Source organism: Alosa pseudoharengus, unplaced genomic scaffold (assembly GCF_046254945.1).
Source record: "Alosa pseudoharengus isolate Yale_2024_CS ecotype anadromous, Long Island Sound unplaced genomic scaffold, YU_APseudo_1.1 YU_APseudo_1.1_scf_5, whole genome shotgun sequence".
Lineage (NCBI taxonomy): Eukaryota > Metazoa > Chordata > Actinopteri > Clupeiformes > Clupeidae > Alosa > Alosa pseudoharengus.
The window spans coordinates 26401147-26426222 of record NW_027468837.1 but is presented as its reverse complement, the minus strand read 5'-3'; the positions used below and the strand labels follow the sequence as shown (position 1 = coordinate 26426222).

At 40.2% G+C, this 25076-nt stretch overlaps 3 protein-coding genes across 3 annotated transcripts; all 3 read right to left on the bottom strand.

Annotated features, from left to right (window-relative positions):
- Positions 1-1676: 1676 nt before the first annotated feature.
- Positions 1677-3145, bottom strand: LOC143103966 (homeobox protein Hox-C8a-like). Its single transcript, XM_076267857.1, has 2 exons — positions 2710-3145; positions 1677-2005 (listed from the first exon to the last, which is right to left on the bottom strand). The coding sequence occupies exons 1-2, from the start codon at positions 3143-3145 to the stop codon at positions 1677-1679; spliced, it is 765 nt and encodes a 254-aa protein (XP_076123972.1).
- A 4462-nt stretch (positions 3146-7607) lies between these two features.
- Positions 7608-10246, bottom strand: LOC143103870 (homeobox protein Hox-C9a-like). The gene is made up of 2 exons (XM_076267727.1): positions 9706-10246; positions 7608-8345 (listed from the first exon to the last, which is right to left on the bottom strand). Exons 1-2 carry the CDS (start codon positions 10244-10246, stop codon positions 8101-8103), a joined length of 786 nt encoding a protein of 261 aa, XP_076123842.1. The 3' UTR covers positions 7608-8100.
- Positions 10247-20924: 10678 nt separating this feature from the next.
- LOC143104862 (homeobox protein Hox-C10-like) lies at positions 20925-24497 on the bottom strand. Its single transcript, XM_076269197.1, has 2 exons — positions 23773-24497; positions 20925-21189 (listed from the first exon to the last, which is right to left on the bottom strand). Exons 1-2 carry the CDS (start codon positions 24495-24497, stop codon positions 20925-20927), a joined length of 990 nt encoding a protein of 329 aa, XP_076125312.1.
- Positions 24498-25076: the final 579 nt, after the last annotated feature.

The window sequence follows — 25076 nt, the reverse complement described above, 5'->3', positions numbered from 1 at the left end:
GATTTTTGTCTTTTCCATTTATTTTACAACATGGCAACACATGTGCATACAGAAAAAGTTACTTTTTTCCCTCTGAAATATAAGAACTCAAGCCTTTGTGGCACAATGTTTACGAAGACATACATGTTCAGTGCAATAAAAATTCTACTCTAGAACACCAGAACAGACATATGATAATAACTGATGCATGATCAGAAACATTACAGTTCTTCAACTGGTAGAACAATTGTCACACAAAAGTGCGTCGGTTTAGGCAGTTTAAGTTGTTGGGGACTTTAATATTAACTTTTATTATTTTACTGCGTTGTATGTCAGAACTTTTACATATATCGACATTGCCTCTCAAGACTTCGTGTTATAGACATCTGTCAGAAACCCCTCAGCTCAAGCCCAATTTCAAGTTAATATGAAGCTGTACACTGTAGCAATTTACTTAAAATCAGGACCAGTTAATGTTAAGTAATGCCTTTGTTCGAGATGGAGTTTCGAAATTAATTTCTTCAATAGAGGTATACAAACCCGCTTTAGCTATCGCCAGGCACCATACATTCCCGTGGATAGTGCTTTCTCCTTCTGTTTTTTAAAAAAAAAAGTATTTCCAGACAAAATCATGGCTTCTAAAGTTTACAACTAATAGATGTCAATACCGCCAAGTCTTATCGAGGCCTAGGTAGTTAGATGCCCTTGAATACTCATTCGAGTGTAGGTCTAGTCAGGTAGGCAGCCTTAATGTAGAAAAGCAGGCTTTCTAGGCCTACTTGTATTGCAGAGTGTGTGTCAATAGGCTACATTGATGTCATTAAGTCGAATGATTCAATTGTTTCCTTTAGCATTTGATTGAGTAGCCTAACCAAGGATCATATTCAGTTTCAGCAAAAATGTCACAAATCGTACAAAATATGCATTACAAATTGTCTGTGATATCAATATAATTGCGATTAGCTATAATCAATTTTGAATTGAAGGGCGAGAGGAAACTGACATTGAAATAAAATAAAATAAAGTTGCAGTTTCCTCACACTAGGTAGCATCGTATCGACTCCAAATTTAAAAATTTGCGTCATGATTACATGGATTCTCTTAATTTTACTCCACCCAAATTACATAAATAATAGACTACTGAAAAAAAAACACACATTGATAATATAAAAGCATATGTTCGCAATAAATGCTATAATTATTGAGCCCTATCCAAGCACCCCAATAAAGTTGTCCTTCTCTAAAGTTGTCTACGGTGTTTTTTACTGAAGACTATGTTCTCCTCATTTTCACCACACAGAAATGTTGGTCATATGGAAGAAAGAGCTGATGAAAAAGAACATTGTGAAGTAATTGTATATTTCATTCTTGTGTTTTATGGGTTCTTTTGATATCAAGGCCTATGAGACGCGGTTGAGGAACACAAAAAGTGTGAGATCTGGAAATAAACACGGACCTTTTTCAGGGAGATCCAGCTTTATAAAGCATGGGTTCTTATTGGATGCCTCTCCTCATTTGGGGATTATTGTGTAGAGAGGAAGCAGTGTCACAATTGCCTCTCTAAAGGATTTCCTCACTTGTTGACTCAATAAAACGGTGGTCGTAAACGGGATCTCTACTCTCTCTCTAGCCTCTCTCTCCCTCCCCTCCTCTATCTTTCAACTTTAAGTCGTATAACCATAAAAGAGGCAATAAAATCACTCTTTCGTCCCCTCTTCCTCTCTCGTCTCTTTTTTCTCTCCTTCCTCTGTTTCTCCCTCTTCGTTGGTTTCTTCCTCGCCTTCTCCCTCTCCCTCGGCTTCGGCCTCCCCTCGCTGGCCCGGGAATTTGTCTTTGTTGTTCTCTTTTTTCCATTTCATACGCCGGTTCTGAAACCAGATCTTCACCTGTCGCTCTGTTAGACTCAATGCATGGGAGACTTCGATACGTCGCTTGCGTGTGAGGTAAGGGTTGAACAGGAACTCCTTCTCCAGCTCCAGTGTTTGGTAACGACTGTACGTCTGTCGACCGCTGCGCCTTCCGGGAGCTAAGAGAATCAGTGGGTAGATGTTTAAGCATACAAACGCGCGCGCACACACACACACACTCACATAAAACATGTGATACTGTTTGCATTCGTGCATATAGCAGCTGGTTGTAACCTAGCGTTGAACCTGATTTAAGAAAGTTTTTTTTTATGATACTTGCTTGTGTTATGACTAGGGTGATGACACACCACACATTCAGCTAGTATTTATTTGGTGAGACGACTTCCACAATATGCGCCTGTATACACCTTCACCATTAAATCTCAGCAGATTGAAGGAAGAGTAAAAAATCCAGGCCAAGTTCTGTTAACTGTACTCTGAATTATATCTTGTTGATATAATGCGTTCCTCTCTTTTATTGTTAGCTGGCACGTCTTCACTCGCGGCCAAATAAACGTCTTTCTACGGTTGAACTGTATTATTTACTTGACAGCATTTTTAAATAAATGATCGATCCTGACTATGTGAAAGACACCGCCGTGGATAATTACCCAAGATCGACAATACGGTGAGTCAACAACCAACTGTGTAATGCCATCACACACGGAGAATGTCTCGGCTCAATGCAAACAAAACAAACACGTACACTCAGATATACAAGCACACACATAGAATCATACACGTACCACATATACACAACAAAACAGTTGATGTATTTTTAACAATGTAAACTGAGGTATTAAACGTAAAAGCAGGAGCTGACCGTGGGGTCTCATCCAAGGAAACATAAGACCAGGCGACGGGTTTTGATTTAGATGGCCTTGTCCGTCTCCGAGGTTAGTGGCATTCGACGATTTACAGTCTGGGTATTGCGCCACACTCGCCTCTTGCTGGGCGCCATAAAGTGATTGTCTCGGAAGAGCGTCGTAGCCGTAAAATTTCGTGGCATCTCCGTGGCACGCTAAAGCGCAGGGGTTCTGTTGGTATCCAGGAGTGGAGATCCCAGGCGTTCCATGGTGAAAGAAGTCTTGGACGTGATGGGGCGTGGGTTGGAAGCCCGGTGCCGTTGCTCCAGCCCCGTAAACCAGCCCATGGGTCCGGGTGACGGTTTGGGGAAACCTGCAGTCGTAGTAAGTTGGCTCCAATGTTTCAGCGCCTTTGTACTTGGAAAATAACGGGTTCACAAAGTAGGAGCTCATATTGCCTTTCCCCTTCCTGTTCAGTGTTGTTGTTGGGTGAGTAGAGTAGTGGACAATTCGGTATTACCTTAGTTCTTTTCCAGAGCCCATGCATATAACCGCCGGAACCATACAACCATAGAGACTGGCTGGAGAAAATACTGACACTTTTAATGTCCAACTCCAGGTATCACCGTTTTCTTCCTTTCCTCACTGCCTCCCTCCTTCTCCACTGAGGGCTGCTCGTTTTTACCCTTTTCTGTATTTGCCGCGGCTAATAGGACTTATGTCGTGAATGGTTGATGTGTGCTAGGCTGGCTAGCTCCTCCGACACAGTCACAAGCGTTTTTGCGCGCCCCCCTTCCCATGACATAGACCCCCTCCCTTCTCCACACACCAACCTACCAGCCTCAATCCCCCTCCCCTTCTTTGCGTTCCTAGACGTCTACCTTGAGCAGCACTACTCGCCTTTAGACTGTTTGTACTATTGTACATGGAAAGGCAAATCGACGCTCTTCATGACGCACATTTCGATTTTGCCCTTCATTTTGTGCTTGATTTCACGTGTGTAGCCTACCAAGGCCCTGGATTGTGTAGTCAGTACAGGCCTAGTTATTATCTGGTTATTATAACAGTAACAGTAGCTCGTATAATAATAATGTGTAGCCTATAATGACAAAACTGCAGTGAAACTGCTATATTCTGGCAAAACAATTGTCTGAATGCGTGTGTGCATTTCAAAAGATGGTCATGGTCTGCACTACCATACTGAAAAAAAGTATCCAAAAATGACGTTTATGAGTAGCCGAGGCAACGCTTTGGTGAATATTGAATGTTATTTTGCTTTACACGACAAAATCTCCCAACAATGCTACATCCGATTGGGTCTGCAGATGTTAAAAATATGACATCATATTAAATGGGACATCATATTAAATGGGAATATAATCAACAGGAAAATCACCTGAATTATCTATTAGCCTACTGGCTTTGCATTTCATTAAGTTATGTTTCTGGATACATGTTTGTATGAACTGTGAATAAAATTGTGTCAATTAAATTGTAATTGTCGCATTCATTTATTTAAGGAAATAAAGCGATGATCCTCTCATCAAACTGTAGGCATCACTACAAACCACGTAACACAAGTGACCTTGCATTGTCTATGTGGAGCCTTTCAAATTTTGCATAGGCTACAGATTATTGCCTTTGTGAAAGCCTCCCAATGAAGAAAGACCACTAATCATGTACCCACATTGTGAAGGTTTGCTTTCGACGCATGGGCTATGCTCTGGAGCAGTGCACATATTAGACTACTACGTTTGTAGTATTTTAAGCATAGCCTAATGAGAGATTCAATGAAAACACGTAGTCATTGTCATTGTTAGAACTCTAGGACAGAATAATTGTCTCTGTTAGCAAGATATTGTAAAAGACTACGTCAAACAAGACTAAATGGCGATGGTAGCTGGAAAGCTGTTTGTCAACCATGGAATTTCATGAAATTAAGTTTTTAAAACACCACGTACTTGTTACTACAAATGTAGGCTTGCATAAATTCAAGAACAAACGGATAATGCATCAGTTCAGATCATAAAAAGGCTTAAATAATATGCCGGAACGACTCGTGGAAGCGTAGGCCTACCCAAGGCTTTTACACAGGCACACTACATCGACAATAAGCAAGGGTTCTAACTTTCAATGAGGGACTGGGCACGTTTCTGTTTATTGCATAAACTCTCTCACGGTATACAATGTGTGGAGATCAAAGATGCCACATGAGAAGTCCACAAGGTTGGAGGTAAATGGTGCACCCTACCGGATGCTACACAGAAATGCACTGCACGTCTCACAAGCCTTGTTTTGTTGACAACACCTTTTCATCGAGACTTTTAGCTATAAAGTGAGTATTTATGGTTTAACAACTCAGGGAAGTAAATGAGGATTCAACTAGGCTATTTAATTCAGCCGAATTAATCAATTCTCACTTTAAGCACTGGTAAGCACTTTGCAAATGAACCTCAGAGCTATTTTGCTATGCATGGAAAGGGATAGGCCTAGTGAACATCAGTAGAAATGCATAATGTAGCCTAATATTTTAAATACATATATTTCATAATGATATTGCTGAAAGTTGTATATTAAAAGGTATGAACCCTTAGCTTGAGTTAGGCTATATAGTCCCAATTAGATTTGTTATGATATAGGCCTAAATATAGGCTGTGTTATTTTCAGTTTTCCACAATTAAAAAAAGTGTGTTAGGATACAGTGTAAGTGCTTGTAGCCTATCTGTAGTCTATTGATAAAGGCTACCTGAGGTCTTCGATGATTAAAGAACGGTCTACTCTGCTCAGAAGCACAGGGTGTAGAACAGGATGCGTCTGCAATGATCTTAAAGATAGATCAACAGCGTCATCTAGCGTTACATTTTGTGTTTGGTCACAATGCTTCATCACTCTTTCTTTCAGCTGGGAGATCTTAGCGTGGCAGAAACGTTTGGAGTCACCAATGGAAAAAGCCATATGTGGATGGGCCTCTCAAGGCCCCTGATGATCCCAGTGAAACGTCAAATCATATGACCAAGATCTGTTATGCCTGCGCCAAACTCAAAGGCCTATATAGGCTAGCCTACGAAGAATAGGCCTAATTACACCACGTTGTAATAAATAATAACAAATAAATAACAATATTATTATAAATAACATTTATTATTATTATTATTATTAGTAGTAGTAGTAGTAGTAGTAGCAGTAGTAGTAGTAGTATCATTATCATCATCCACACGATTTCACTGCCAGTGGTTTCGACTTTATTTTGGTTAGGCTACTCATGGGCTACAACAGACACACTATCCATTGAATGAACAGATTTCCGGAAGCGAAATTGCATTTAAGGGTAGCTAAGCAACCATTCAGATATTAATGGCTGGACACTGGTGTGGTTGTGTAGTTGCAAGGGGTATGCAATTTGGATCTTTAAAGCAGGCCTTTACTCTGCAAACCCCCTTCTTCTTATAGCAGTGAAGATAATAAAGAGGAAAGGCAAAGGGGATCGACTCGTTTGTAGTGGACAGTGCAGACAAAACAAGTGCAATAAGCTTGCTTTGAAATAAGGCCCAGCATTGCATCCAATAAGAGCAATAAAGTGATTTAGCCCAGACGTCTAGCCATCTCCCCGGCTTGGCTTTGTTCAATTGCGATCGAAGCAAACAGTGCAGCCGCAAGCAGAGTTGTAAAACCTGTATACTCTGTGCTCTGCGGCGGAAATGTCCAGCTTGATTGGGCTTTAAAAACGCTGCATCCTGTCAATAATGTTTGTGGCACCTTCTAGAAAAGAGACAGTTTCAGACATGCTCGAGGAGCCAAAACTCCAGACCTCTCACGCTTTCAACAAAGTGACGTCTACACCAGCACTGGAAAACACCAGTTGGATTTGCTGGTACAGTATAGGAGGAAATGTAAAATTACACACTTACAGGAAAGTGCGAGCTATTTAATATCCTTTTCGATTTAGCTTAATCTCTTTTACTAAATAAAATGCTATCAAATAATCAGAAAAAAATTACTCTGTACAAATGGTATTTCTCCATAGCAGACATTAATTCATTTCGTGTAAAAACTGTAGCCTATTTATTTACAGACCAATACAAAGTTGGTTTAAATTGGTTAGTTAAAGGTATCAACTTCAAAATAGCACGCATCTTTTATTTGTTAACTTTATGTTTTCACATACTGTACAGGCCTATGTCACACATTATAAATGAAATCGCCTTGAATATTATGAATAGTAGTTCTTTATTTCAGATATGTTTTTTGGTCATATTCTGCACATTTAGCCGCTAACAATGTCTATGAATTCTCTCAATAACATGTTATTGTAAACAGTCGAATAATATCGTTTCCATTTTTAATTTGAGAAAGATGTATATCATGGAAATAGCACTCATGACAGACATTTCGTAGGCCTACATTCTCACATGAGCATGGCCCCTGCCTGCATCCAATGTAGTAGCCTAGTGCAGTAGTGGTGCCTTCGCAGTGGGCCTCAAAATGTCACCCTTTTGCAGTCTAATTCAGATCACTAGCATGTTTTGCTACCGTGGACGGAAGTGGCCAGGAAACGTTCATTACCGAGGAAGTGGATTAGAGGAGAACAACGACCTATACCTACAGCTGCTTTCAATAAAGATTAGCATGCTCGTTCTGGCGTGCATTGTCGTGAGAGAATTGTTTAGCTTTTCCTCCATGACAAGTGTTCGCTCACGCACTGTGTTAGCGCACGCCATTAGGCCCATAAGGAATGTTCTTCTCTTGGTTTGCTATATGTCGAGGGACAGAACTATGAATGCAAGCAGTCCATTACGATTAATCCTGAAACACAGTCGACTGAGATGTCAGATATATTTTAATATAATCACAATCTACAATATAACATAAACTTTCAGAATCAAGAGGAAATAACGCATACGGCAGTTGCAACATATCCACAGTGACGAGAACACAAACAATCCCCTTGTAATTGTGGTTGTCTTTTCTTGTACAAAACGTTCTACTCATAGTGTACACATAAGATGCAACACCTAGAAAAATACACAGGTATTAAATTACACGTGAACACACAAACACTACTGAGTATAATTCCTCGTCTTAACTCTCTCCCATGTTTTTGTTTTTAATGTACAATGTCTTAAGTCGCGTTTCATGGACGCATGGTATACAAAAATAAAAAAGTATGTGACCAAACAAGCTGTATGTCACATATAACAAAACAAACAAAAACAGCCAAAGTAAGCCGCTCAGAAGTCATCCACAGATCTTGAGCAGTGAGATAGCTTGAAGTGCAACACATGTAGAAATCATGAGAAGAGTGACTGAATTGTTTTTGAAAATGAAGTCCAAAGTTTCAGTCATTATTTGTCCATTTTAATTATTTCAATGTTGACGCAGGCTTATGTGATCTTCTGTGTCATTTTGCGCTACTGCTCATTACTCTCGGTCTTCTCCTTATTCATTTTCTTCATCTTCATCCGTCGATTCTGGAACCAAATTTTGACCTGTCGCTCGGTGAGATTTAGGACACGAGCGACCTCGTATCGACGGTCCCTTGTAAGGTACATATTGAACAAAAACTCTTTCTCGAGTTCAAGTGTTTGATATTTGGTATAAGGACACCGTTTCTTCCTGGTGGAGCGCGCATGGATCCAATTCGCCACTGGATTATCTGGAAAAAACAACACACACACAATGTTCAAAAATTTAAATAGACATCAGTGGTTTTAATCCCAACTAGGCCCACAACGTCTTCTGGGTGTAAAGAACAACCCTCATGGTCTGATTTCGTCATAGTTTGAAAACACAATAGATTGCACATAAGATGACAATATCAATTTGTCCCAAGGACATTGTAGCTTTCAAAGCGAAGGGTAAAAATCAAAGGGTGAATTCTACGTAGTAGTCCCCCCCCCCTAAAAATATTTCCTTTTTAAGACGGTCTACACTGCTAAAAAAAGGATCCAGTCGTAAAGAAGTGAGTGCGCCCATTTGCTTTATTGGCCCATAAAAGATTTTTAAAAGCCTGTAGTTTCAAGTCTCGGCAGGATCTGCAGCGAAGGCTGCTCAGTGTGTTTGGGCCATTCGCATTCCTAATGGTGGAGCTCCGAGGTTTGTCTGGTTCAGACTGCTTTAGTCACTTATTTCCCAACAGGAAACACTTCAACACATCAAAACTACTATAGCTTTTCCTTTGCTTTTGAACAATCATGTTAAATTACCTAAAGGAAATACTTCATTATTTGAACTAATCTCTTTGTAATGCCAATGGCACACCTGCTTTGAAAAGTACTTTACAGATCCATTAAATCCATGAATCATATGGTTATAATTAATATTGACATGTTATTTTGAGAGTGCTGTAAATACAGACCTTAAAAGCAAATTGAAATTCCCTGAATAATGGATTAAAAGAGCGCCATGTTGACAGGCCTCAGAGCACCTACTATACTATGTCATGGACTCCGATGGAGAGGTTATTGTCGTTTCAATGATACAACTCGGTAGCCTATAACAAATTATTTATACAAGCTATGGTCATGATTTCAATGTATAAGTAGCTGTCCACTAAGAGTTGTTTCCGCCATGAAATTCTCAACTAGTCCAAACGAGGAATGTTGTGGTGTTATTTATGCCCATAAGAAAAATTTAATTGCTGGTTAACCACGATTTAAAGGTTATGCTTCTCAAACAGAGGTTTAAAGAGAAGGAAACGGCCTATATGAGCTTTGGTCTTGATTCTCATCGCGCCAATGAAAAGCTTGTTTGCTGAGATTCCCCATTTTATAGCCGGTTTATGGCTGCTGCTTACTTTACAACCTTAAAGCCATTGGCGTTTGTCCTGTCTAGCGCTGTCTAACAGCCCTCCAGAAGAACCCGCGTTCAAAGGGAACTGAAAAGGGACGATAATTTCGTTTTATAGTAGGGGCCAACGGACAACATTGAGCCAAAATCCCTCAATGGCAGAACAACCCCCTCACACCGCCATCACACGGACCGTAAACAGGGATGGTGGCGTAGCGTATACTTACTTGGATCTAACTCTGGCTTGTCTTCCTTGAGCTTGCCGGAAACTAATGCATCCGCTTCGGGCGAAGGGATGATATGCTGTGCCTTATCCCGGAGATCAGGTGAAGAACCATAATAGTAATCCGGATAGCCGCGTCCGTTGGCGGCGATGCATTCCCCGGGTCTGCGTTCGGGGATACCGTCGGGCTTCAGTCCGTAGTGTCTGCTGTTAGCTGGGTAGCCTGGGAAAGAGACTGTTCCAGAGATGGGCTCCAACCACGACCGCACATACCTCGAGTCTGTGCCTATGTGTGGCTGGTGGGTGTAGGGATGGTACACCACGGAGGATTGTGAGTGCACTGGGCCCCAAGACGAGGTAAAGACTGGAGGTTTGGGCGCAAAGCTGCAAGAAGGAAAATCCGAGCACTCCGGGACAAGCGGAGATGGTCGTGAACCGGCAGGGAGCAGCTCCGGCGCGGAGAAACGCGACGCTAATACCTCCTCGCTCTCGTGGTTTATCAACGAATCCACATAATAATTGCTTATAGGACCCGTGGTCGACATGACGATGTGATGCCTCTCTCCTCTTTTACATGCATCAGATTATTATATGGAGTGTATGTGTACTTTTTTATCTGCCCATAGAACAATCAAGTCAGGTAATTATTTCTCCCGGGGCTTTTGAGCTCTCATTGGCTGGTGGAAGACACGTGATCATATTTACTCCAAAATTATACAGTCGATTAATGCGCACGCAATCCTTGGGACAGTGATGTACTTCAGATCTTAAAATGCTCTTTATGAAAAGGATTTCCATTCTATGACCAATCATTAGACTGGAATAACCACCCATCATGCCTTAGTTTTAAGCTGTTGTCATAAACAATGAAGAGCTGCGCCCCAGTTATTGGACTACGGAGGTACGTTGACCGCTCTAAAGAACGCACTATTTCCTCGTGTAATTTGTCTTTGTCGACAAAATGTCGTTTGAAACAAAAAATCTTTGACATATCCACTAGAACTACTCGATTTCAGTATTACCATTTATATCATGATCTTATGCATTATCCACAGCAATCGATAGTTTATTTTAGCGGTCGGACTCTTTTCCATGTGAAAATAAGATTACTTGGGTTGAGGCTGATGTGAATCGGTTTTACTGGAATATTCAGTTGCACAAACTTATATTGCATTGGGTATTGGGCTAAACGAACTTTATAACTTTTGACTGGAATTGAGAAGACCTGCCCACTACTGGGGCTAAATTGGGAAAGAGGCCATGCATGTTTTTATGTCCCTCAATAAATTTTTACGAGGACCATTTGATTGTTCATAAACGTGTCGTTAATAATCATTAAAAAAAAACTCAGCTGAGTTCATCGTATGACAAACATAAAACCAACACTTTACACAGGGAGCATTGCAAAAACCACAACAGTTACAGAAACATCTATTATGACCAACCGTGCAAATTAGAGCCACCAAGGTCTTCAATCTATGTCCAATCGATAACAAGCAAATGAGCGTCGATAAATATGACATTTTTGAGGGCCAATGTATTGCTTTTCTTCAAAAGAGTCCTTGGCCTACTAAAGAAATTAGCCTAAAGCTGGATGCTTATGTACAAAACATCTGCAACAATTCTAATTATATTAGTATAGAGGAGATCTTAACAATGTAAACAATCTAAACAATGTGGGCGAAATCTATGCTGTTGTTAGTGTATATAGTGCAGGGGGTGATTGTCTCTCGTGTGTTGACATTGCAGCTGCTCGTTTTACAGTCCCTTATACGACTAAACGATGTGTGCAGGCCCCCCCCCCCCTCCGCTCCCTCCACAGTCTAGATAATTGTGTCAGGACCAACAATGAGGACTACAACGTTTAAAGTTCATGTTGTGCTATGCTTTAAATTTCATCATTAAGACTATGATTTGGACCGTCCAGTGCCAATTGTAAATACGTTATAGCCTATCACATATTTCCAAGACGTTCTAAAATAGCACATTTTGTTGCTAAGGAAGTTCTTCCGGTGTCTTCATCTGGAGGGAGATAGAAGGCAGACACACCGCACTGCGGTATCGAGGTCTCTTGATGAACAGTCGTTGTCACTCGGGTACACTGCTAGGCCCAATATCCTCCTGCCGCAGGATTGCAGCCAATCCCCCACCTCTCTGTAATAACAACTCACCAGAAGTTTCGAGAGGATGACATGCTGTACGCCCTTTTTGGATCTAGTCTTTTCTGTAATATTTTTCCACCATCTCTGCCAATGCGGAAAGTAGGTGCTGTCCAGTTGTACAGAATAGGCTACACAATAATGCAACAACGCAAATTACCAGGCAGTATGCAAGCCCCATCTCCAAAATAACGGTCATGAGGTATAGAAAATTGCTTTTTCATGACAGTCGTCTAGTTCATTGTGGTTATGCTGATATTGGTCTCACAATAGACTGTCACATTAGGTGCACCCATCTCTCATTAGCGTGGAAAACAAGAGCATGTTCATTCCCAAACCTTAATTAAAAAGGACTGCGAGTTGGAACAATAAAATAGATCCAGATAGTGAACACAGTACAGACCTTGTGAATTAATTTGGTCAGCATTGTGATTATTTGCTGGGAATGTGCGTTTATGCGCTAGTGATGGCAAACTGGGTAAATAACTAAATTGTATTAGATACTAATCGATGGATCGATAGCGATCAACAGCCATGTTTATTTTGACGTCCTGGTCAGGCAAATCCAGTCACTATCTTGCAGTTTACTGACGACAAGATATCCCAGATCAAAATTATATACACGTTTACCTAAAAAAGTGGAAACAATAAACCTCATATTCAGTAATGTGGCAACCTTTATGTTAGTCAATCCTGTCAGTGTGCCAGGCGTTTCGGCTATGTCTATTAACCCTTTAAATGAAACTAATTCAAATAATATAACCCACGTCCAAGTTATATGTTCATTTATACTTTTCATATGCTCTCTTGTCGCCTATACCCTGTCTAAAATAAAATAATACTAATCAGAAGGCCTATTTCCTGTAAAGATTCGTTTGACTTTAGGTTTGTCGAACATTCATTCGTCTCCATGCATTGAGGATAAGTAATATTGAAGTTTTTCATATAATCAAACCAGTTGCAACAGAATACAACGAAAATCCATAACAAGTAGTCCATAGGTCAATATTTTCCAACGCATTTAGACAGACAGACCAACAATCCCTAGTGACAGTGCTATTCTGAAATCAAACTATCACTAAAATATCAAACGATGATGAATGACTACAAACAAAATAATCGTGGAGGATATTCCATGCTCTAACAATAAACTATAGGCACATATAATAAATATGCAATTAAAGGCATAAGCTACGTGTCTTAGGAACTATAGGAAGTAGCTTACTACGCTCCATTACATAGTCCGGCTTCAGCAGGCCTAGCTGTGCAGCCTAAATGTGTTCTAAATAATTAATGACAAGACAGTTAATGACTTAATGAACGATCGCTCATCTTTTCGCAGATGTGGGTGTGTGTGGGATGCATGAGTTTCTAACATAAGAAAATATCAAATCATTCGGCGCTCAAGTGCGTGCCATTACTTTGGTTTGAAATGTAATAGTTACAATTTCCTTATTGGCTATGTTTTCGAAAGGGTTTGGTCCATATTCATTTCGTATTGCATAGCTGTCCTTCTGACTCAGAAAGCGACACTGGCTTTGGGAATGGCACTGCTGTTTGTTTGTGTGTGTGTGTGTGTGTGTGTGTGTGTGTGTGTGCGCGCGCGTGAAACGCAGACGAGCCGAGGCCTTGTGATTAAGATAAACGAGGTTCAAAGAGTAGGCTAGCCTTAAAAAAACGCATGCGTTTTTCTGTTGATTATGAGGCCAGGGGAGAATAAAAAGTGTCTCTGCACTGTTGTAAAATGGCAAGAATATTCTTAATGAGTTGCCATATAGACATAATTCCAGGCCTTCCGAAGTTATTATTTTTTTCTAAAATAAGAATGGCTAATAGATGGCTTGTATGGAGGACTAAACTAATTGCCTTTTATCAATAGGTGTTGTCAACTGTAGCCCAGAATTCAGTGTATTACAACATCGTGAAAAAGTGATATGACCGGTTCTCGACCTATTACGACAATGTGACATGTCAACTCTATATTTGTACGCTACAGATCTCTGTCCAAAACTCACTCAAATTTTACGCACAGCCATGTGTAAAATTCATATACAATCTCAAATGAATTAACGATTTCTCTGTATGAAAATGCTCAAATGCTAGTCGGTCAATGTTTAGCTTTATGCCCTTGTCCCCATTTTTCGTCCTGTTATTGTTTTCCAGTGGCCTATTGCATTGCACCCTAACCATGCGGTCGCGCGGGAATTACAAAACATCCAATCTACAAAAGTTATTTTGTGGTTTACTGGTGAACCCCATAAGAATAGTGGAGCCATTTGTGTGCCATTACTTTCATCGCTATAGCCTCTTATGGACCGACTCACCAACCGCAACTGCACCCATTTTATAGCAAAGACTACGTGATCATTAAATCATTTTGGATTTCACAAGACACAACTCACAATTTATACGAGAGTAAATTGGCATATGCTATTTAGCCCATGTATGACTTCCACTGTGAAATATTACAGTTCTATCACAGTCATATCTGTAGGTTGATTTCAACGCACTATATTCTGATAACAAAAAAATAATAATAATTTGATATTGAGAGAGTTGGCTATTTTTTACTGACAAAATGGTTTTTGCAAGCATGCGAGAGTAGCTCAGGCCAGTAGTACTGACATCATACAATCAAATAGCCTACGTGGATACCCACAAATGTATGTTATTGATGATAATGAATACATTTAATCTTAATACACTTGTGATTCGTTTCAATTATTTCCTTGATTAATGAATTAATAAAGAATAATACAATGTAACTTGCATTGCCTATGTGTTTTCTTTTCAAATCACATTCAAGCTTGCTGTAGGTTAAATAATATCATGATGATTTATGAAAAGAAATGATTCATGAAAGTGGTTATTTTTTATAATACTCATGGGTTTTCATCATAGCAAAGCACGAGAATTGCACCACTGGCCTTTGCACTTGGGTGCTAGCATAGCATATGCTAATACATTGAACACGCTCTCCGAGTCTGTGCTGTGACAGTAGGCCGGTGACACTGAAAATGGCTTGTGTTCGTGGTCACCACAAATTGTCACCATAACATTTAACACGACCAGACTGAAAATTTGTGGAGAAGACACCCGAGAATCGGGTATTTTTTTGCATTACGTCACCCATTACTGCCACCCATCAGTTGTTTCCAAAGCCATATTTAACTGCCATTTAACCATGAACCCATCACATCCTGCTCTCTGGCGTAATTGGGAAGTAATGGACTATTAAGACAGAAATTGCTTTTAAGTTCACTGGTGATAAAAGTAGGAGGACTCACACGAATTGAAGTTATTGTTGATGATAAATTGGTGTTTTCTTAAAGAACAATTCATAATTTTACTATTTTGCAATAACAAAATATTAATAATGGGTCAAATCCCATTCCAGTGCCCGCAATGTAGTTCATTGAGCTGAAAGGAAAACACAATTGAATAGAGAGAATATTTCTTCAGACAAACATTTTACAAAGGAACGCACAGTGTAGCCTAATCAGTATAAAATGTAACCGACATGTTTAAACATGTTTGTGTTTTGTATGGTTGTTCTACGTGAAGAGGACACATCTGACAACCTAGAGGAAATGTCTCTGCAACTGATCACGTTTCCAAACAGGTGCCCAACTAAAGATGCATGTAGCATTTCAGGCGCTATGTGCCATGTAGCCTAAATGGTGAATGTCTAGAGTGGACGTTCTATCACTGAAACCCCTCACTGAATGAAGGGCGGGGGCATTTAAACCTTTTCTAGGTACATCTAATACATATGCAGTGCGCACAAACAAACACACTGTAACCTATAGCCTATAATGACATATAGCCACTTGAAATCAACCATATTGAACTAATAAACTATGGATGTGGTGTTACTGGAAGAAGGATCACCGATGCACTTCAAGGTGAGTTTGACTGCTGTCTAGACATCGACTGAAGCATTCTGCCGCAGTTTCAAAGCACACCAGTGGCACAAGGCTGGAGCCCATTTTGGATCAGCAACAAATCATTAGAGCCGGTAGACGTCACAAGCCATGCTCGGTGAAACTTCGTTAGGGGGAAATAAACCACTTTATATTACTTCCTTCACACATATGAAAATGCCCAAGGTAAGCACTGAAAGTATAGACTATAAATGCTGCAATGACCGTGCTTCTCTATCGATAATCAGAATCACAAGAAATGGCGTGTGTCCACAACGATAGTAGCCAAAGGCTGAGAGAGAGCGCATAGTGTCTATAGGCCTACCTGACAAATCCTGAAAGCAGAACAGCCTAGTGTTGTCATTATTGTGACAATATCTATCATATCAAGAAAATTGTATCTAAATGTAAACCATTTCTAAATCTGTATTTCTATAGATTGGATGAAATTATATACCTATTTGGTCCAGTCAATGAATGCAAGTACCTTGACAAAACTCGTAACAAAGTCTCGTAATTAACAGTAGCCTAATCTATGAACAGGAATATTCACACTTATTTTTCACGATCACATATTAATGCGCCATGACTTTAATATGTGACTGGATAAACGCACAGCTTCAGGAGTTTAAAGAATCTTGTTTATTACTTGAGCTGATTGCGTCGAGCTGGGGTAGTACTGTGAACTCATAAACACATTGAAAGCCGTCGCTTTAAAGTCTGGCTGACAGAAAAGGTAGGCCTGGGCGCATAGAGAAGAAAGCTTCTTGTTGTAAAGCTATTCATATTATGACAGCAATCGAGTCTTGCCGCCCAGATATGTAGGAGAAACGAAAAAAGGAGAGACATGATCTGCGTAAACAAACCACCCAAAATGAAGACATGAAGTTCAGACAGGTTTATCGTAATGAGGACACCATAATCCCCGTTGTCTCATGTGGTTTAGGCCATTGTCTCAATTTAAAGCATGAGAGATTCTCCCTGACTTTCTGCGTTTCTAAGCCATTTCCCTTCAACTTTGTGGCAATCAATTTGTATCACGTATAAGGAACTTCTACATGCCGTATTCATTAGCCTAATTCACATCATGAACCAGATACTAGTGAAATAATGCCACTACTGTTTGGTTAAATAAAGCAATTTGCTATCTGACCAACATATTGATCAAATAAAACTCCCTTTGTACAGTTATTAGCATAGTAGCCTAATTAAATGAGTGTTGCCAATTTTAAAGGCTGCGTTTAGGTGATACTTTTGGGGATACATTTCGTAAGGCAACTTGCTTCTGTAACTAAACCCTTGAACACTACCAATGTGCTATACCGTAAAAGTTCAAGTAGGCCTTGCTTTAAAAAGAGATGCTATTTACAGCCACAAGTGAACCATCTTGGGAGGCCTAAAGTGTATGTGAGCGTACTATCTTAAAAGCAGTCCCCAGTCAAAGTGAAGTGTACTGCTCCAACTGCAGAAAACATTTCTGAAATACATATTACAAGGCTAAAGCACAACATAAACATGAATAAACCTTTGCATTCCAGAGACTGACACCTTACTAGTGTACCATTATGACGGTAATTCTGATCCGGACTTATTTTGAATTTTCATTACATTTCCAGTGTTAATGTCCAGAGTAAATATTATGTTGTTTTGCATAAAAAAAAACAATAAAAAAAACTTTAGGTTTAGAACACTGCACACACATTTGGTAAATATAATATTTTGAAACGGAATACACTTTGTTAAATAATGTCAAACCTCGGGTAGGAAATAAGCCCCAAAATGCTGACATCGCACCGTAGTACATATGCACACCCACTCAGGTCCACCACATTTCAGCCTTAGACGAAGACAATTGGAAGAGACTATTAGAAGTCGTAATTTCATTTCTAACTCAAACAGAAATGAGCCGTTCTTTTATCTGAACAAGACGGCAAATGCGGAATGCTTCCGTGGGCCTTCAAGTTCGACGTTAAGGAAGACAGACCAGACAGATCAGAATAGCCTGATGCTGCACTGAATGATGTCTGAACTGTTACATGAGAGAAATAGTTGCCAATAATTAATATAAATAGCAAGCACCGTGTGAGTTGTTTTAAATGTGAAACTACCCATACTCTATAAACTACATCACGGACACGGCAAATATTACAATCGCAGTGCTAAAGCCTAACAGCATTAAACAACAAGAACCACAACGTCAAAATATGACAGGAAATGTTTCTTAGGCCTACTGAAGTTTAATTAGACATTCACTTGTTTGTTTTAAGTGTGAGATGATTTGTTTAAATGTGGCAATTCCTCACCAGCAACCGGGCGCTGGATATTATTTCAACACTAATATTTCAACCCTGCACCGAGTCTGTTCTACAGCAAGCAAGGCAATTAATGTAAGTTTATAAGTAGTGCGTGAGTGGCGAGTTAGAAATAACTGGCCTAGCAAATAATATTAAAACGCATAATATACCCGACCTTATCGTTAAAGCTGAACAATTTACCTATGCATTGTCTACAGTCTCATTGGCATCAACAACCATTACATGACTTATTCGTATAAACAGTTTAGTGTTTTTAAAAGTAATTGATATGCACTATTCACAACGATATTCACAAGAAAGATAATTTGGGAACACTTTCTTTTTTGCGCGATGCCCAAAAACGTTTGCGCATGCAGTGGAATGAGGTCCAGCCATGAAAATTGGTTTCAGGATTTGTGCAAAGTGTATGCAGAGGCATAGCCCACACTTAAACTGTACAAAACAATTTTTGCTGCACACTTCCTAACTACTTTATGGAAGAACTTCTGTATTTGTTTTAATACATTAGCCTCAACCTCACTTCAGATAGATAGATATATAGATAGATATATAGATAGATAGATAGATAGGATAGATAGATAGATACAGTTGTGAATTATTTTGTCAGATATATCTTTAAGGGGAGAATATGTGAATGCATAGTCATCAGATGTGGTGTATTCTGTGTGATGTGTCTGGGTGTTCTATGGGTTTTCGCACCTGACAGACAGAAATGCTTCAACCATCTTAAGGGCATCTCCTGTAGACAATCCCGGACGTGAGTCTAGATCTCAAGGCCCGCGAGCCACAACTACAAAGGAAGGAGAGGCGATCTCTCCCACAAACCCCATGTCGTTTACAGCCCCAATTCACTGGCTGGAGGCTATAGACCCTTTTAGTGACCGTCACATAAAACCAGGAAGAGGGAGAAGGGAAGAAAAGGGACAGTGCCGCACACGAAAGGCGGCGGTGGTTCATTTACAATGCCATTTGCGGAGACTGCGAGGGTAATCTGGCGGAAATGGACGCCCTTGATGAAGGCAAACTGACGTAATCAAGGCAGTTTCTTGTTGCCGAGCCAGGAAGTCAACCCCAACAACATGAAACTACCTAAACCACGTATCAGCTGTTTGTAACGGGTAGTCCACCGAGGAGAGCATTCGTTCTGATGAAAGAAATAGCTCTCACAGCAAAGCGATATCAACTGCGTCGTACAATCGATACTCTACGCAACAGCAAAATAGAATAGGCTAATGTGCGAACACATCCTAAGCAATTCTACATGGTTATTGTCCTACACAATATGTTCACAGCCACATGACAATCATTCACTACTGTATGTAGTACTCTTAGCCTTTGTGCAAGCACACAGACAAATCCGTCTACAATGGCTGCACTGAGCACCATAGAAATAGGCTACGTTACTTTCAAACATAACATTAAACACGCACAATGCAGTTTCCCAGCTAACTGCATACACACTGCCCTCACAATGCTTTGCAATCCACGCAATGCTACGATTTTTTTTCGCAAGACATAGCTGCCGTCAGTCACAGCACACATCATATTCCAAAGTCCATTGCTAGTTTTTAATTTAACTATAGGACAGGGAAATAGCGACCATGCTTAGACTGCCTTCTCCGTGAAAAAGGAGAGCATGTACCTGAAGCTATTCCGAAATTATACACAACATTATGAAAATGTATTCACCGCCAGCGACGATGGTGCCAAACAAACACAGCCAAACGTGCTCGCATCCAAACCAAAGAAAAGTAGTGCCAGCATTTGGTCCTACCTTACTCGCCGTCCGTCTCCCTGGCGAGCGTTGACCGCGTTCCCGTGTTCCTCCTCCCGTCGCTTGTGTTCCATCGTATCCATTCCCTTAATGTCATATCCCCGTGGATTTTTGTTCCTCGTCTAAGGATGAACACCGTACTCTCAGCAACCGGAGAGTCCATAGCTTTGTGTGCCGTAATACAGAGCGCCATCCCCAGCCTGTTCTCCGTGGCTAAGCCCGTCCTCCTCACCTTTAAAACGCATCTTTACTGCGGCGGCTGCACATTATATTTGCAGATCATAAAATCCTGCTCGGGCGCTCTCCGACCATACTGACATTACTATTTTATGACCTTGACTTATTGTGGTCACCTGGCTAATATTTAAATCAACGTTATGGTCGCTCATCCACTTCCATTGAAACTACCAGGATCTCTCTCTCTCTCCCTCACTTTCATTCCTTTCTTACTGTCTTCAAGTCGACCATAAACGACACCGAGTAGAAGGACAGAAGGGAGAGATAATGCTCCAAAACGCGTTTTATTATTTTTTTCTTGTCAAACAGGCCCCTCATCGTTTCAAATATTTGAATCATGTAGGAGATGTGCCAAAGAAGTGCATGCATGCATTTCATTCAAAGTACACAGGGGGATACTCAAATTTCTATGCCAGATATGCAAGCAACAAAGACTATATGAAACCATAACACCTAATCGTAAAACAGACACATATGAACATTAAGATTAAAATCGTGCAATGTATACTATACATCTTAAACTACATGCCGACAAATATTTAAACATTCACGAGGCCCAGGTTTATCCAGAGCAAACAGGCCTGTCTGGTTTCACACACCACACATCAGGCAAATACAAAACGCATGATATTATGCACATATATGTATATTACAGGAAGCGCCATATTCTAGCTATGAAAAGAGGGAAAACTCAGTTGTAGACAATGTGGTAACTTTATTTCTCTTGGGTTGCTGTGACGGTTTCTGTTTGCACAATTTCCTGCAGGGAGCTATGTGAACATATATAAATGCATAGGTGTGTTTGAGAGTGCTGCTCAGGTGTAGTCATAACCCGATGTTAGCTCTCGCACCCTGCTCTCCCGGTGGAATTTCTTCAGCTTCATACGTCGGTTCTGGAACCAAATCTTAACCTGCCGGTCGGAGAGTGAGATATTCTTGCTGATCTCCAGGCGGCGCTCACGAGTAAGATACATGTTGAAGAGAAACTCTTTTTCAAGCTCCAGTGTCTGATATTTGGTGTATGGACATCTCTTCTTTCGCCCACTTTTCGCTGTGAGCCAATTACTTGCGATCATCTCCGGTTTTGATTCATCTGTTAAAATGTAAAAGAAAAGAAAAAAAAAAACAAATACACTGAAACATAACCGTGTATTTTCTAGTTCCACAATAGCCTACATTCACCCCCCCCCCCACACACACACACTCTTTCGGGAAACTATTGTTTAAAGTTCATTTTATATATATATATATAAAATAGGTAGACGATCACAACCGGTGCTGTTAAAAATAGTCTGGTAGTTTGAGAGGCTTTAGCTTTTATGTTAATGAATGGACACAGGCTATATTCAATGAGAAGGGGTATTGAATGTCTGTAAATATTAGCCTACAGTGCAGTGGTCTTATGTGCAATGTCTGTGTGTCCCGTTGTGCGAGCCATAAACGCAAGCGAAAAAGATTCTTATCCAAACGTTATTGACTTCCGCCTGAATTACATGGCTCAGCAGGACGAATAATAAAAAGAGTCATTCCATTCACAGGGAAGAGAGAAAAAACAGGAAACACTATTATTTGGACGGAACAAAGATGTTCAATGTCCCAAACCTAGATTCCGACTGTTTCACGTTGTGCTTACAGTCTATTCAACCATTAAAAAATAAGACAATTCTCAATAGATTGTCTATCCAAGATCATGCCACTCAAAATGAGAAATAACAAACAAAAAAAACGCATTATTACTTTCTGATCCAACCCACACACGTTCTAAGAAAAAAATGATTATCCTTTAGCCTCATGTCTGTTGGCATTGGTCAAAGTCAATATTTCTTTTAGAAGCTACTCTTTGATGTCATTAATATTTCTAGAGCTGTAAATGGTCATGCATAAACTGTTGTAGTAGGCTAGGCCTTTAACAATAGAATAGTAGGCCTGTAATAACAACAATAACAAAAGCAATAGCAACAGCCTACTACTACTACCACTACTACTACTACTATTACTGCTACTACTACTACTACAATTAACCATCTTACCACTTATAATAATAATAATAATAATAATAATAATAATAATAATAATAATAATAATGTTTTTCAATTGCACTACCTTTTTTATCAATTACAATTACACTGACTTATCATTGAACAGTGTGATCTGAAGTAAAAGGAGACAGTAGTAGACTACAAAACCTATTCACAGTTTTTCGCGACGTGCAAATAAAACGACATAGCCAAGGTCAAGCTCTCATATAGAAACATACAATTTTAACGAATACATGTTCAAATGAGCCTAGCCTTGGGAAGCCATAAGGCCACATAACTTTTGACATTTGTAACGCCGTGCTGCTTTAATATTGTGTCCGATCACAGTATTAAAACAACGGTCACTGTTCTCATGGACAAGAAATCGCGAAGAAATTACACGTTTTAATTCTTCTAAAATGGCCAAAATCAAAGTTGTTTTATTCAATCGTATACTTAAAGAGTAAGGATGGGGAAATTGACGTGACTGGTTTTACATTTTGAGGTAGGCCTAACCCAAAATAAAGGTAAGCTGGAAGCATACCTGAAGCCCACACTATTCTTCATACCTGAAGCCCACACTATTTTTGCTATTTTTCGTAGTAGAAATTACCTTCTTATAAAACATTATAATGTGCAAAATATGTTGCAGGCATGTGTCATTTATCATTAACGAAAAGTGATAGTATCATTCTTTTTATTATTATTTCGGATTCTAGGAGGCCACTAAAATGGCTACTAGCTTAGCCTACTTGGTAATATCAACATTTGTGTAACCTAATATATCCGTGTAAATAAATGTCAGGTGTCATATCTCTACAAAATTGCATTTAATTATATCTCTAGGGCTGTAAACTGTTAAGGAGTCGAATATACTTGTTAGCTACTATATGTCCTCGTTATCATGCGCTTGAACGCAAAACACGGCACTGGTATGGAGCCATGGTAAGATGATACAAACATGGGAATCTTTATTCGTAGCCTGACTAGCTCATTTGCTTGTCGTGGCACACATACACCCATTAGACTACTCGTAAAACGGACGAAGTGAAAGAAAAAGGTTGTCTAGACATTTTCTGGCTATTTTTTTTATGAAAGGCCAGTTTTGTTTTTGTCTCTGCATGTTATCGATCTCACCTTTAGAGTGACAAGGGTTCCACATACACACAAAACATTTTGAAGTAGTGCCTGATAGTGAAATAAACAAACTAGTCAGATATATATTATATCTGACTATATATAGGCTATAGTCCTGGGTTTGCGTGTGTATGTTTGAAATATAAACGTAATTACTTAATCTGTTGCGTGTGTTTGTGTGTGTTTGGTATTATTTTAATTTCTTATTAGTTAAGACCTAAAAGAAAAGGCAGGAAACGAAATGGCAAATACAGATTTGAGAAGGAAACGTAGTTGTGTGTCTATACATTTGTGTGCATGCTGGCGTGTGTGTGTGTGTGTGTGTGTGTGTGTGCGTGTGTGTGCGTGCATGTTTTATGTGTAAGAAAGAGGGAGGGGTGCGAGTGTGTGTATTTACAAAAGAGTTGGGTAACTGTAAAGGGTAACAGGATCAGTGTGTACTGTTTGTGTGTGTGAGTCTGAGTGTTTATGTGCGTCTAATTCGTCTTAGTATGTCTGAGTGTGTGTCATGTTATTACCTTTCACCTCGCTGTCTGAATTATCTGTGTTACAGTCCGTCTTGAGAACATTCTCCTTCTCTGATAGTCTTTTAGGCGAGTCACTATCGCCGTTTTTAAATTCGTGTGAACTGGAGTTCAAGCTGACTTTGCAGGTGTTGGTGATAGATTGCGCAACCAGCGTCTCATGGTCAGGTACATGGACGGATGGAAACCCCGACTTTAACCCGCTGATTTGGAGTGTGTTTTCGCCCGCGTACTGAAGGCGCGAACTTGGCATGTCCTCTTCGGGATCTTGGAGTCGGTTGGAGCGACTGATGTCTGTCATCTGAGTGTACGTGCAGGATTCCACAGTCTCTTTACATCCGATACTGTCTGGACGGTAGTGGGGATTCATGGAGACTTCACCGCCCGATGACAAAGGACTTAGAAACGAAGGTCGGGCAACAGGCTGCTCGGATAGGCAACTTTTTTGATCTTCTCTTAAAGTGTCCATTGGCAATACATAGTGCTGATGTGGATATGCGCCCACCAGTGCGCTCTGGGACTGGTGACTCCGTTTAGCGAGAGACGCGATTCCATAATTTCTCACCAAGGAGCAGTCATACTCGGCGCTTTGCACGAACATTCCGGAACTGCCGAAATAGCTATCACCTCTGCAGGCGGCGGGTCCTTCTACGGGGGTGTTCATGCGGAGGGAAGCGCTGGCAGCGGACATGCCGTTCGGGCATTCCATTTTATCACCCTACAGCTCTTATTTTGATACAACGCCGCAGATGCTTCCAAGAGGATTATGATAGTTAGAGGGTGACATATTTGAGTTGGATGAAGGGAGGGGAAGAATGAGAGAAGGGAGGAGGGAGGGGTAAGGAGCAGGACGTCAAAAAAACATCAGCGACATAATTATGAAGATATGGCCATGCCACGTGACTGTCAGACCAATAGGAGCTTGAAAGTGGCCTTGATGCGCCAGACGGAGGTGACGTCAAAGGGGTCAAGTTGTTGCGCGTTGTGATGTTGCGCGGAGCAAGGGTGCCATCTTCCAGGCCAAATGTAGTAACTGCATGCAGGCCAGAGAACAAAGAAATAGTCGATGGTGTTGTTCCAATTCAAGCTCAAGGAGGAATGGTAAATCTCAACAAACAAAAACTACCTAAAACTACTACAATATAGATATAAAATATGAATATCAAACGGTTCCTTTTTTCCCTAAATGTTGAAATTAGGATAGAATATTTCACTCTGTTCTTGCAAGGCATTCTGACATCTTCTCCTAATAGAAGAGCATGAGTTCATTATTTTTAGTTCATATTTG